This window comes from Gymnoscopelus braueri (assembly GCF_963280865.1).
Source record: "Gymnoscopelus braueri genome assembly, chromosome: 1".
Lineage (NCBI taxonomy): Eukaryota > Metazoa > Chordata > Actinopteri > Myctophiformes > Myctophidae > Gymnoscopelus > Gymnoscopelus braueri.
Genome location: NC_137603.1, coordinates 39,341,510 through 39,356,974, shown reverse-complemented (window position 1 = coordinate 39,356,974; position 15,465 = coordinate 39,341,510). Strand labels below are relative to the sequence as shown.

Sequence of the window (15,465 nt, the reverse complement as noted above, 5' to 3'; positions counted from 1 at the left end):
ATGAATTCAAGTCTCCAAGGGTGACTAATTGATAGATTTTTTTTTTTTTTTTGGTGAACCATCCCTTTAAGTCCTCGATTTGCCACTGTATTCTGCTCAGGGTTAGGCTCTTGTCATGTGGAATTGTGTCTGTGTGTGTTGCTCTCACCTGGTGAAGAGCAACAGACACCTTCTGCTGTTTGCCCAGATCCTCGTTGACCATATCCACCTTTGGAGGACGCACCACTGTCTCTCTGAAGGGAATGATGGGTTCTGATGCGGTGATCTCTATCTTGGCGAACCTTCACACACACAAAAGTAAAGCTCTTGTTGTATATGATGAACACATTTCACTGGGAGGACAATTCCTCCATTTAATCAAGCAGCCTTAACAACAATGGAAGTATTTACCCTGGGGAAATATATTTAGTTTCCAAACTATTTAAAAAGGAATGATAGAGGAATAAATCTAAATATAAAAGATAAAAAAAGGTATACAAATATATTATTATTAAAGATAATAACGCCCAATTTAATATGCAATAGGCCACAGACCCCCATTTGCAAAGGTTCTTATCTCTAGGACCCTAATCTAAGAACATTCTTAGTATTACACTAAATGTCCGATATGGTAGGTTATTTAGTCCGGAATTCCTTTACTATCTATGTGCTATAGCTATAGAGATGACACCATTTAAATTGAAATTCTTCTACATTCTCTAGTTTACTTTACTTGTACATATAATAATGGGATCCCTGAACCCCAGTTGAGAGTGTATTAAATTGCCTTTGGGCTCTGCTTTACTATTTCTTCCACTAAGAAAACAAAACAAAAAGAGCTTGGAGGAAGCATCGCAGGTACCGTCCATAGCTTTAGTCATAGCCTTCAGGGTACAACAAATAAAACAAAACAAATCCAGAAAAAAGAAAGAAACAGAGGAAGGCAGAAAGAAAGAAAGACACAGAGGAAGGCAGAAAGAAAGAAAGAAATGGATATGCGCTGGTGTACACACATATGCGCTGGTGTACACACATAAATTAGGGGTGGGACGATATGGGTACCTCACGATACGATATATATATCACGATATTAGGCCCACGATAACAATATATATCACGATATTCGACGATATTCGATATATTGCGATATCACGATATTCGATATATATTGCAAGAAATTTCACCAACGATATATCACGATATCTGAAAATATCGACATATTGCAATATCACGATATATTGCATGAAGTTTCACCAACGATATATCACGATAGTCCTTGTATTCAATTCATAAACACATAAAATAGCACCAAACAGTTCAAAATCATCATTACCGGTACACAAATACAGAGTAGGAAAAACAAAAAACAAACAAAATATCGATTCTTTTCGGCAGTATATCGATTATTTATCGCGGGAGAAAGTATCGTGATATATCGCGATATCGATATATCGTCCCACCCCTAACATACATAAATACATACATATACTGTGTATATATATATACACACACACACACCACACACCACACACACACACACATATATATATTCACTATTTTTGTGCAACACTTTTGTATGATGAAGTAGGGCAATTAATTTACGAAAAAACATAACAAGTTGAAATATGGAGATACAAGGTTTCTGCCCAACAGCAACGATATATATACTGTAGATGTATTATACACACACACACACACATATTAGTCCTGTAACCTTCAGCATGTGCTTAGTAGGGATGTTATGTGACCATGTGAGTATAATATACTAAACTAAAAACATATACTAATATAGAATAGTCGAATAAATCTTCGCCAAGGCAGTAGAATATTCAAATTCGATTTGGAGCAGTTTCTGGCATCTCTAGTGCTTAGGTTATAAAAAGGCAAGGAAAAACAAGATAAACCATCCCAGAAAGAGGAGTGAGCGAGATTTAAGAGCCTTTTATATGTTGAATAAAATTGATATTAGAGGAACCACGGTCAGCCAAACATACTGTAATATATTCCACCTCACATAATTCATGCCATTGCTCCATCTCTGCTTTAAATCTGTCTTGAGGACATTACATCTTTATAAACCACACAGGAAGAGACTGGACAATATCCACACTGCAAATAGTAACACAACCAAATACAGTTGAAATTCCGACCAGTACCACACACATCTCTAACCTAGTTGTTGGGCAACTACTGTTGAAAACAAACCAAAATGTAAACAAATGAAAAATCGTAGCCTCATACAGTAAAATACTCAATTAATGTATCCATTAATGTATCCATCAGAGAGTATAAAATGTAAGCACATGGACCCGAAATGAACACTGAGGATTTTACTGTGTGAAAAGCTTGCGTGAATAAGACTTGTCCCCGGGATAGACAGTGTCATCTCAGGACAACACATGGCTGCTCTGCAATATTGTTTACACAGACACTCTGACGGCAGCTCTGCAGCCAATTTGGCATCTGGTCCAAGCATGAAGAGACAACAACGATGACGATGATGGTGCCGTCAACCGAGGTCAAACTAGCTCATGAACATACTCCTTTTGCCTTTCCATGTAAACACAGGTACAAAGCTACAAGCAGTCATTTTGTTTGTTGACACTTGTCAGTTGTTTCTGCTATTTCAGTCATGTGAAACAAAATGAGCCCTCCCTACGTGCATCACGAGCGCTCCCTCAGCATGCCTCAGGCAATCACAGCGATTAGGGGCGGGGTTTTGAGGACAACCGGTTTGGGAATCACTTACACACAAGCCAGTCACTTGCACCAATTAGTAACAAAACAAAAACACCACACAGCCTTCAGTATGCCTGCCTGCGTGTGTGTGTGTGTGTGTGTGTGTGTGTGTGTGTGTGTGTGTGTGTGTGTGTGTGTGTGTGTGTGTGTGTGTGTGTGTGTGTGTGTGTGGGGGGGGGGGGGGCGGGTTATTGACCAACACAGATGCTCCTGGCTGACCCAGGGGTCAGTGGGGCATTACTAAAAAGGTCTCTGTATATGTCTCTGTGTTTTAAGCAGACGCTGGGCTGAGACAGCATTATGCTCCTCTTAAAACACTCATTCACTCACCCCCCCCCCCCACACACACACACACACGCACCTGCATCTAATCCAGTTAGGGACAAACAATCCGAAAAACTGGACAGAAAAAAATGGCTAATCCCCCCCAGCCGCTGTAATTTGGTTTCTAATCCTTCTGCAGTTCATATTGATTAGAAATATGTCACATGCATACTGACCATTTATACAAAGCACACCATAAAGACATGATGGTACTACACACCCACTGCTTTTGTGTTGATTGATGCATACACTAACAGCTATCATTATCCTTAACATCTATATATATATATTTAGCATGGATCTGAAACATTATCTAAAAACTCGATTGCTAATTCACACTACTTAAAAATATGCGTCACTTGAAAACTGCACTCTCACCCACTCTTGTGATGTTTATTTTAACGAGGCCCTTGAAAGTTCTAAAAACATGACTTTGCATACAGGAAATGGGTTTATTGCGGTGACATTAAAATGAAGAGCAATTTAGAGGTTTCCTGCAGCAAACAGGCTTAGTGTTGGAGAGCGCGGGGAAACTCTGGCGGTTGATCTCTCTCGTGCTCTCTCATTGTTTGTTTCCGTATCTCTCTCTTTAAACCTCTCTCTCTCTGGTGTGCTAAGTCATGCACTAATGACATTACACACAACCACTTAACGTGCACAACTTCAGATGACTTGGGCGGTTGACCCACTTCTGAGGAAAAGTAGACAAGGCAACAAGAGCAGTGTGTGAGGCAGTGGACAGATACGTAGAGAGACCAAGACAATAAGACAGAGAGAGAGAGAGAGAGTCTGAGTTCCCCTCAGACCCCTGATGCTATGATGTCAAAGTCTTGTGTCGCGTGAGTGTCTGAGCAGGGCTGACCCCATTCTGAGCTCAGCGTGTTGACTGGCCACAGGCCAGGCTGGCTGTGAGTGATGTCACAATGGGGTCAGACGGGTATCAGTGCAATCAGAGCTCCAGCGCTTTCCACCCGCCAGCCAGCCAGCCAATCAGCTGGCCGGCCAGACAGCCTCTGCCCCGTCCTGCTCTGATCTCTGCCTTGACTTCCTGTCGTGCTCCCAAGCTGTCTGGCCTAGCTCTAAACATAGCAACGCCATTAGATATGCCCCCCTTTTTCAGCTGGAATGCCACAAATATGGCGCACCAGGCAACGGCATGGAATCCGGGTACAAACTAGAACACTGACATGATAGATAGTAAACTGTAACTCACTCCCAAATGAAGCACACACCAAAACATTTAACTGGTAAAGAGCTGACTATGAATCAAATGATTTTAGATGTCCTTGTGGCCCAAGATTTACCTGGTAAAGAGCTGACTATGAATCAAGTGGTTTTAGATGTCCTTGTGGCCGAAGCATTTTGACGTGTCACAGGAGTGCAGGAAGCAGTGCAGTCCATTTTTAAGTGTTGACTTGTGTTTGTATGTATGTATAAGGATAATTCCTTTTAACAGGACGTTCATGAAAGTCCTTGCGGGCTTGTTTCCAATGAGGGCCTGTGAGCAATTAGGGGTTAAGAGTCTTGCTCAGGGACAAATTTCATTTCATCGACACAAATGCTGGCGTGGCCTGGAATCGTACCTGGGGCAACCAGGGCCTCTGGCTCCCTAGGCGGGCTCACTAACCACTCAGCTATGGCCGCCCCTAAATTTGTATGTATTTGTATGTATACATGTATGTATGTATGTATGTATGTATGTATGTATGTATGTATGTATGTATGTATGTGTGTGTGTGTGTGTGTGTGTATGTGTGTATGTGTGTGTGTGTGTGTGTGTGTGTGTGTGTGTGTGTGTGTGTGTGTGTGTTCTCCATCCCCACCACCTTTGATTTTACTGCATCTTTTGGTCTGATGTCTCTGAAATGTGTTTGAACTCTATGAACTTGGCTCCCCCTTCCATGTCTGATGTCAAGCACTGCTCACAGTTACAAGGCTTTGGTAATTACTAGTTGTAAAAGGAACAACAGCACATCTGAGAGTGCAGAGTCAGTATTCTGTGTGCGCTGGAAGGGGAGTCAGATGGATAGTTATACAGACAGACAGAGAGCAAGACAGAGTAAACTGATTTTCAGCAATGTCTTCTGCAAGCCTTATTTCACAATTATACTTTTAGACATTTAGCATGCCTGTTAAACGTCTAAAACCTAAGGCCTTATTCAGGGTGACTTACAAGTATGAGGTTGTAAAGCTACGAATAATTGTAAAAAAAACACAACTAAACAAAAAAACAAAATACTATGGGCAAGTTGTCAACAAATCCACTTTGGAAATCCATTTCCTGGGTGCAGTTAAAAACATGTATCCCAAAATCTCCAGTGTATCGCCCCTCTTCCTGGATGTCTTTTTTTATGGACCCAAAGAGAAACGTGAAACGTTTAAAATTAGGATCATTTTAAACTGATTTAATTCAAAATTTATTTAATTTTGGACATGACAGAAAACGAGGGATTGTTTGTGCATTACAAGTGCTCCCTTCGTGCGTCTCAGCCAATCACAGCGGTTGGGGTGGGGTTTTGAGGACTACAACCTCTTTTTTTTTTGGAAACAAGCCTAAATAAGCAACTACACTTTAGAAACAAGCCCAGAAAAACACAACCCGCAACTACCAGTTTTTACAAGCAACTTTACAGAAAAAGAAGCCCAAAGTCGCTTATAATAAGCCGACATGGTAACACCGATTGCAGGGGCTAGGGAAGGGGCAACAACCGTTTCTCTACCCATGCTTTGATTCACTTCACTACCCCACGGCTATCGGCGGCTCTACCGGTCGGGACACGACCGAACCTGCATGGCCGTTGATCGACGGTATTATAGAAGTCCCGACCCGACGGCTAGGCGCAATCTACAACAGGTTGTCGGCAGGTTGTCGGCAGGAGACGCTTTCCAACGGCTTCGCGGCCAAGTCGGGCCGATATCGGTGCGGTGGAGAGTTGGCTTTACACACAATATAAAGGGAAGGAGGATGTTTGTGTTAACAGAAATTGCTACCTTTAACGGAACAATTACTGCCACACTTTTCACAGGTTTCATGTGTTAAAGCACAGGGAATCCATCACTATCTGAAAGTCTATTTGCAGTCCCTGCAGGTGTTTGTGAAGAATGGCTGGAGATCACGTCTGGAGCTACCTTTGGAGAATTGCCAACCCTCCTCTACCAAGTAAAGATCAGGTAAAAATGTTCATCCATTCTTTTTTTCTCAAAGTAAAACACATTGTCCCGCTACAGTCAGTCAGCTGACGACTGACGTAGGTCGTAGTCTTGTTGCACAATGTGACAAGTAGACTCAATTCAACACGAACAGTTCGACAAGGTGGATAATCACGATTGAAACAATTTCCCATTGCACAGTGTCACATGACATGATCGTTATCGTGGAGTTTGCGAGCAACTTTAGACAACCAACTAAATCCAGTGGAGTTCCTCCAGGTTATGGAATATAAACTGCTGACGGGCCATCCCTTCTAGGCATGAGAACGACAACGATAAATGTGTGCGGGAAACATCTGACAGTATTTCCAAATAAGAAGCAGTATTTTATTTTTATAAAGGCTACATGATTTGTGGCGATTGCCATTTGGGACCTCAGTGCTCATTTCGGGAACGGCTTCCTTGAAGGGTATGGGAATGTAAAAGTTGCGTGTCTGCAGCGTAGAGCCAGAGAACTTTAAACCCTGGATACATAATACATATCAATATGAGGGTCTGGATAATCAAAACAGTATCGTGAAAAATGACATGGTGATACTCAGCTGTATCGCTATTTTTGCACAGCCTGTTTTGACAAAGTGGCAACTTGTGGGCATGTTGACTAGTTGGTGAGGGTCCGTCTCCTTTGGCCAAATGGAATGTCAATCTTTATAAATGCTGACAGACAAAAATGCACCACAAGAACAATGTTGGTAGTTAGTAAGAAATACATACATATCAACTACAACACAAGTTACATACTGACTTTCATTTCACCAGGCATTTACTTGTTGCGCTTGTACATCTTGTTTATGGAGGTGGTTCTGTTTTATGATGTCATTCACATAGCACCATGAGCTGTGATTGGACAGCTTTTGAGAGGACAGACAGTGTATATATGTTACAGGGACATTGGAGAACCAGGGAAATTGGAGAACCAGGGAAATTGGAGAAGGAGCACTCGTTTTCACCGCCCCCCAAGCAATTCTGTAGAAGCAACACTAGAGGGAGCCACGAGCCAGGCTTTCCAACTAAAGTGCACACACATATATGGCCGCGACCACACACACGCGCTCATGCTTTCAATTTAGAAACAACACTAGAGGGAGCCACGAGCCAGGCTTCCCAACTAAAGTACACAAACATATATGGCCGCGACCACACACACACACCTACGCGCACATGCTTTCAATTGGTTTATTGAAAGCAGGACTGTTAAGATACTTTTATTGTGTTCTGGCTTTTGTTTTAGTTTCTCCCTGACACACACACACACACACACACACACACACACACACACACACACACACACACACACACACACACACACACACACACACACACACACACACACACACACAGAGATCCATGAAAAGAACTATTCTGTCCCTATCGGTTCACAACTCGGACGGCGCTGATTCGACTAGCAGAGCATCGGCCGGTCAGCGCGGGCACTCGCGCCTGGAGGCGCGAGGGCGCGCCTGGAGGCGCGAGGGCGCGCCTCCTCGGCCTCAAGCTCTGCTGAGTCGGCGCGCCTCCGTCATGGACAATAACTATTATCACGTGTGCGTGTGAACGCGTGTTCAGCGTTCCCCTAGCGTAGCTTCCTGGTTGCTACGTGGGGGGGGAACAACAAAAGACAGGTCCGCGTTGCATCAAAGCCCCGCCTCGCCCGTGCCTAAAAACGAGCGCTCTGTCTTCAATCTCCCTGGTTCTCCAATCTCCCTGTGACATATACACTACATAGAGACAAATGCTGTTCTAGACAGCCATGTGATAACAAGACCAGGAGACCTGGTTCTGCCAGACCCAAAATGAAGTCCTAGTATGTAACACACCTACAAACCACTTTATAACTTAAGTTCATGATGTCATGAATAGTTCGTGACGAAAGGGGACGTCACGAACTTTTTTTTGGCTGGGGCCGGAGGACAAATGACCCCTGCCCATGTATGGACGAAACAGATACAAAGCCTCATGTAAGCCCGACCCCTTGGGTCTGGCAACAAAAATAAAGGATTAGCCCACACCCAATTCCCTAAAGCCTACAGTGATGAGTAACGGCACTGAGGTCAAATCAGGTCTGAGGTATCAGCCTATAAGTCAGTATTCTGAATCAGTATTGGCAGGGAAAGAATGGGTATTGATGATGCATGCCTAGTAATAGGAGAAAGTAGTTGAGAAAGACTCACTCTCAATCTATCCATTATTGCACGTCAACAGATGTGGACACGATGTTAGCCAGGGCTGTGAAGAAATCCTGGTGTACACTGGCTGCTTCAGCCTTAATTATTCTCAGAAGAAGATACACCTGACCCCACTGTTCCCTTGATGGAATAGGCTTCTCTGTGTGGATGTGTGTCGTGCATGTCAATACGCACATTAAGAAACATAAGGAAATACAGTTAAGTAAGACACAGAAGCACAGAGAAAGACATGGGCACACGTACAAATCTGAAATCTATGATTATTGGGCGGTGAAACCGCCCCTATATGTGAGGTTTGGATTTTGCACCCCCCCAACCCTGCGCTGTGATTGGCCACCAGTGTACCCCCCTAACACTGCACCGTGATTGGCCAATTACAGTCCATTCAGGACTGTGATTGGCTAGTGAAACATGACATGTGCATAGCCCTATAAATAGGACTATGCACTTAAAAAAAACACATTTATGGGTTTTTTTAAGTTAGGGGTGTACAATGGTTGGTCCACAATATTACTTTTCTTTAAGTGAACTTCCATCACTGTGATGACCACTGTGACCACACCGCCCACTTCACACTGGGTGTGATTATTTTTTATTACTAGACGTTTTTGTCTGAGTCATGGTGTCGGGGGCCCGTCTGTCTGTGTCCCTTTTGCGTCCACATAGATGTCTGTTTCTGTCTGTCAACCCGTGTCCCTTTTATGCCCATATATGGAGATCTCTGTATCTGTCAGTCCATATCCCTTTATGCCCATAAATGGAGTTCCCTGGTGTCATCAGTATACCCATATATTGGAATGGCCATATATGGGCATATTAGTTCGATCGGCGGTTCTGGACAACTGGATATCCGAACTACTTGGCGGAGGGCATCGCACTCCCTCGAGTCCTTGCCGCTGATTTGTTTGCGTCTGATGCCATGATGTCGTCATGATGTTGTCACAATGAGTCACAATGATGTCACAATGAGTCATAGTGACGTGGTAACTTAACTTAACTGGTAACAGTATGAATTTAAGCTGCTATGTTTAGCTTGTAGGCTGTGAAGCAGCTGCTTCTGTTCTTGATCAGGTTTAGATTTTTGTAATTACCATTATTAGGGTGGATGCGTATTACATCTCATCCCTTACCCCACACCCACTCACTAGCACCCGTCTTCTTCTTGTGTTCTTGTTAATGCTGTGCGTCAACAACACACACATTCATAATATAACGCTATCATTTCAGCAGCAGTGCCTGCAGCAACACTATTTTGACTTTCATAAGAATTGATTCATGACCCTGCCCCCACCGAGAGGACTGATCACTGAAACACTTCCCCACAGAGCATCTGTCTTCATGAGGAAACAGATAGTATTTTTTTTTTTTTACATATTTCCCCCAAACAAAAAATGCAGCTAATCATATTCATAATACAAGGACTATTACCCTATTGGGGAGCCTATTTGATAATACATAGTGCGTTCCTCATGCTCACGAGACTGATAGATGAGCGAGAGCTCGCCTGGGGGACAATTGGTAGTTTAGCTAGCTTGCTAGTATGTAGTAATGTAAATGCCATTCACGAAACTCGCAATCTGTAAACGTTTTGTCAATCATGCTCATCAATCATGCTCATGACACAAGGTATCGGTGTGTCAATCGGTAGTTAGATAGATTAGATAAGTGAAAGATGCATGGAACTCAAATCAATACACTGGGTGTTTTTTACAATGCTAACGCATGTAGATGAGGTTCGGAATGTGGATGGAGCTGAAGGGCAGAGAAGGCCACCCCATTCCTCATGAGAAATTAACTGCATCTATCTCCACACCACCTTGGCAAAATGCAGAGCTATGAAAGAGCTGTTAATCATTTAGTTGAATGGTCATCCCATACCTAGACTATGGATTATGGGTCTGTCAAGAGTATGAAGGCCATTTTAAAGGTATACTAGGTATACTATGACAGAGAGAGAGACATTGAGAGAGACAGACATACCAGAGGTCAGAGAGTGGTTTATCAAGCTAGATACGTAGATATGACACATTTTAAACCGGTGTATTGATATGTTGTAATTTTTCCATTCTATACAGCTAAAGTATCTGTTTGGCTGAATAATCTGTCTTATTCCCTGCATAACCACCAGCCAGTATTACTTGTCAGTCTGCCAGCATCTTATAAAGGAGCATGGCGAGATGGACAGAGACACAACAGTCAACATGTAATCACTGCCGCATAATGATGCTGCAGAGATTGGAAAACAGCAGGCACATGATGGCTTGGTGTCTCCCCGTTTATCACAGGCATTAGATAGAATGCCTGGAATACAATTTCAGTCTGGAAATCAGAAAAATCATATCACATACACAAGTCTATTGTAAGAGTAAATAACCACAAATATTCACTGTTGAATGAATGAGAACTGATGCAGATGGAGCAACACGTTCTCACGTTCGTCATATTTCGCTGCTTGGTCAGGTACCTTTTGCATCCGATGCTGAGCCTGACACAGTGGATGCACTTTCGCGTCATGTTATCATGTTGATGATGACGAAACGATCATAAGAGAGTCCCACCCTATTGGCATGCAACTCAGGCGAGGGCACTTGTTTGGCTTGTGCCTTGCTCCGGAGCACCTCACTGGGCTCAAGCTTGCTTCTGGCAGTCAATGTTTTTTACTTGCTTTCAATGTTGCATCAAAGATGAGTCTACTGCACATGGTCAGAGTTCCGTCATCATCTCCAACTAATCATATTTGGCCACTTGGTCAGGTACCCCCATGTCATTTGAGTGTGTGTAGGACAGAGATAGACAGTCAGACAGACAGAGATGTGGACAGAGACAGACACTGACCAGAGAGAATCAAGGTAGATAAGATACAAAGACGTGAGGGACACACCTCTCTCGTAGGTCATCCAGGCAGCGTTGCAGGTGAACCTCTCCAGCAGTGACCAGGACATGTTCCCCTGTCTCCTGGATGAGAACTTCAGCACACGGGTCAGCCTGGTTCAGCAGACGCATCCCCCGCACCAGCTTATGCATCTCACCTGTGTGTGAGTTAGAGCACGCACGCACACACGCACACAAACACACACAATTTACTCTCAAAAGCTGCCACTGAAAGTATCAGAGATGCTCCAGTCAAAGATGCTCCAGTGCCCCACCACGCACCCACACAAATAATAAATGTGCATGTAATGCATGTAGTACATTATGATTATGAATGTGAACGTGAATGTACCGTACATTACAATCATCATGGTGTGTGGGTATAGCCCTGCCCAGAGTGAGACTGAAACATCTCTGCACTCAGACTGGAGTCAGACTGAGGTATCTCTGAGGCTGGATAAGCACTTCCATATGGAGGTCTGTGTACTGCTACAGTAATACCACATTAGAGCAGCAGGAATGTGGGACAGTGTCTGTGGGCAATGCCGAGGACTGGGCTAGCTGGGTTAGCACGGCTAGTAGCTAGTTAGCTTGTAACCTCAGAAGACCCCAATGTGCAAGAACGAAGATACAGTATGTGTGGGTGCAAACGTTTGTGTCTATTTTCAATTTCTTTTTTAATATAGTAACTATCTGTTATTCAGATAGTTAGAGTAAAAGAGAGAGACAGGGAACAAGGAAAGATATAGAAGAACATGTAGCAAAGAGCCTCAGGTCAGGTTTGAAACCGGGTAGCGCAAGGACTGAACCTTAGCGGTATGCGCTCTACCAGGTGAGCCGTGCGCCTCAACCTTTGTGCATCTTTGTTTATTTTGTGTGTAAAACAAGACTCCACTATTTAGTCAATAAAAGGACTTTAAAACCAAACCAAATCTGTACAGAACACTAATCATTAACAAATACAGCAGATATTCCTCTTCCAGTGTTTCGTGTGCAACTCACTTGGGTGTTTGGGTTCGATGGCGACACGTACGATGGGGCTGGCCTCGAAGTGAAGAGGTGTGAAGGGGGGACAGGCAGGGGAGGTGGAGAGGGTGGCTGACTTCAACACATACTCCTCTAGGCCTCCAATACCTGAATGAAGGAAGGAGGAAACATCAGTAATGACTAAAGCCATCTATTTATTTATATACTGTGTGTGTGTGTGTGTGTGTGTGTGTGTGTGTGTGTGTGTGTGTGTGTGTGTGTGTGTGTGTGTGTGTGTGTGTGTGTGTGTGTGTGTGTCTCTGTGTGTATATGTATATGTATATATATATATATATACACACACACACACGAGACACGAGGGAGAGTGTATCTGGTTAAAAGCAACATATTCCCACAGACATGGCATAGAGCTACTAATGAAATGAGCTAACCCGGCCTTAAGGTAGACTGATTTAATGTGGACCAGCAATTCTCATTTAAAGTCAATCTCAGCCACTCCTCCTAAACAGATAATATACATTATACATCCTCTGTATTGTCTGTCAGGGCCAATTGGAACTACAGGAAATACCGACCGTAGTCCCGAAAAATAAATCAGAGATACGCTGATACAGTGATGGCACAAAATATGTTAATATTTATGTTAATCTTCGGTCCACCTAAGATCAAAAGTACTAAATGTGTTTTATCATAAAAGTAATACAAGTTTGCAATATAGTCGAATGAAGTACATTGTTTACTTTCCACTTCCAACTTTTATTTCTAAGATAAACATTGTATTGACCTTGAATGGAGAAAATAAACCTGTGCTAACACTTGGTGAAGTTGGGTACATTTGTCTTCCTTAAAGTGATAGCTACAAAATGGGACAATGCCTGTGATCTTCAGAGTAGTATTGGTTGCTCTACACCCCAGAAAGTATAGCATGCGGTCCAAATTAAGACGGCCAATGGGCTCTGTCTATGTATACTTGGTGTCCAAGTAAGACAAGCTGTTATTTGCCTGTCAACAGATCAACCACTAGAATTGTAGCCAATCACTTGCTCTTTCAAATGGTGTATGCCTGTTTGGCATTCCACTCCCTTCTCCCTCAAACCCATTTCCAATGTTGTAAAACATTTTTTAAACGATTCCAAAAAAGGTTTTCATTTACTCAAGCATAATGATCATCTATATTTTGATTATGAAATGGTCAGAAATAACAGGAAAATGTACATTTCTGTCAAATAAGGTAGGCTAAAACAGACTCCTTTGCCTTTACTGTTGTGCATAGTCACGAAGCAGATGAATCACGCTTCCTGTCATGCGCAGTGCCTTTTTAACAAGTGCCTTCAACTGTTCAGTCAAGTGGAATGAACTGTGTGTGTGTGTGTGTGTGTGTGTGTGTGTGTGTGTGTGTGTGTGTGTGTGTGTGTGTGTGTGTGTGTGTGTGTGTGTGTGTGCGTGCGTGCGTGCGAGCGAGCATGCGTGTGCGTGTGAGCGAAGGTGGTCATTAACAGAGAGCCAGTCTGTATGGAGAAGTACAGTGAGGGAAGGCTATAATGAGAAAGGCCTCATAGAGAGAGAGAGAGAGAGACGCACATGAGCAACGGGGGCTGACAAAAGTCATAGGAATAGAATGGAACAGACACACCAAGAGAGGGACAGAGAGGTGAATGACTGATCTTTTCAGTTTATAATATACGTATATGGTTATATATTACGTTTCACAAGACATAGTACTTTCAATTGGCTTAAAATGCTTGCGATTATTTGTGGTCATGTGATCAGCACCGTACAGCTACGTATGGCGAGAGTGGTCTTTGGTCCACCCTCTAGTCAGCCTGCAGTTTAGAATGGAGATTTTATGACTTGTTAGAGCATTTTCAGCCAAATCAGTTATATTGTACTATGTCTTATAAAACTGAATATATAATCATATACTGTATATATTATTATAACAGGTAGTTCCGACCAAGCAATCTGAAATAGGCTCTCTACCCGTGCTCAAACGAGCATGACAGCACAACTAATCAAAATATAAAAATCAGCTGTGCTGATCAGACAGATCTCGGCAAGAGCAGAGCCGGCTAAGTGGCTAGGCTAGCATTTTGCATGGGAAGTTTGCAGAAATAGTAGCTAAATCAGGCATAAAAAAATGTCTTTATTGAATATCTTAATTACAATGAGATTGATCTAACACTTAAGTTTTGTTTCTCTATGTGTTCCGTTTGGGAAAAGTTGTCTAGCGTGGCTGAGGGACTCTGTCTCTGTCAGATGGACCCCATGTAATTCCAGGATAACACAGATAACACTCGCAGAAAGGTTGCTATTTTGAGAGAGAAATGCCCAGCAATATGAATACTTTTTTATATGTTTTATTTTGATGTTATATTTGATGGTTGCAATATTACACTCGAGGATTGCTTTACCGTGATTATTGGCACATTAGTGATGCTTGCGGAACTCGGCTCCGCCTCGTTCCTGACCGCATCACTGTCGTGCCAATAATCACGGTAAAGTACACCCTCTCGTGTAATATTGCTTAATTATAAACCACATGTGCCCAGTCCACACCAATGATTTGCAACCAGACTGACACGGTTACCTCCCCTGCACATTAGGGGTGGGACGATATGGGTACCTCACGATACGATATGTATCACGATATTAGGCCCACGATAACAATATATATCACGATATCTGAAAATGCCGATATATTGCGATATCACGATATATTGCATGAAAATTCACCAACGATATATCACGATATCTGAAAATATCGATATATTGCGATATCACGATATATTGCATGAAAATTCACCAACGATATATCACGATAGTCCTTGTATTCAATTCATAAACACATAAAATAGCACCAAACAGTTCAAAATCATCATTACACAAATACAGAGTAGGAAAAACGACGTATCACAAACTTAAACAAAAGTTTTTTTAATATCGATATTTTTCGGGAGGATATCGATTATTTATCGCGGGAGAAAGTATCGCGATATATCGATATATCGATATATCGTCCCACCCCTACTGCACATACAGCATCCAAGCTCGCAGAAAAAGGCCCTGAGACTGCTGTCAACCTCCCAGCAGCACTATACCACTATTGCCATACTCCCCTCTTTCCTTCCCGACCACTCACTTCTATACGAGCTTTCTCCATTTGCCGTCG

General features: G+C 42.7%; 1 protein-coding gene across 1 annotated transcript in view; it reads right to left on the bottom strand.

Annotated features, from left to right (window-relative positions):
- efl1 (elongation factor like GTPase 1) overlaps positions 1-15,465 on the bottom strand; it is an 86,540-nt gene that overhangs the window by 14,626 nt on the left and 56,449 nt on the right. Inside the window, exons 16-18 of the mRNA XM_080436339.1 lie at positions 12,312-12,443; positions 11,320-11,467; positions 149-281 (exon numbers count right to left, since the gene is read on the bottom strand). Of these exons, the coding sequence (XP_080292465.1) occupies positions 149-281; positions 11,320-11,467; positions 12,312-12,443 (413 nt within the window). The remainder of the gene's footprint in view (positions 1-148; positions 282-11,319; positions 11,468-12,311; positions 12,444-15,465) is intronic.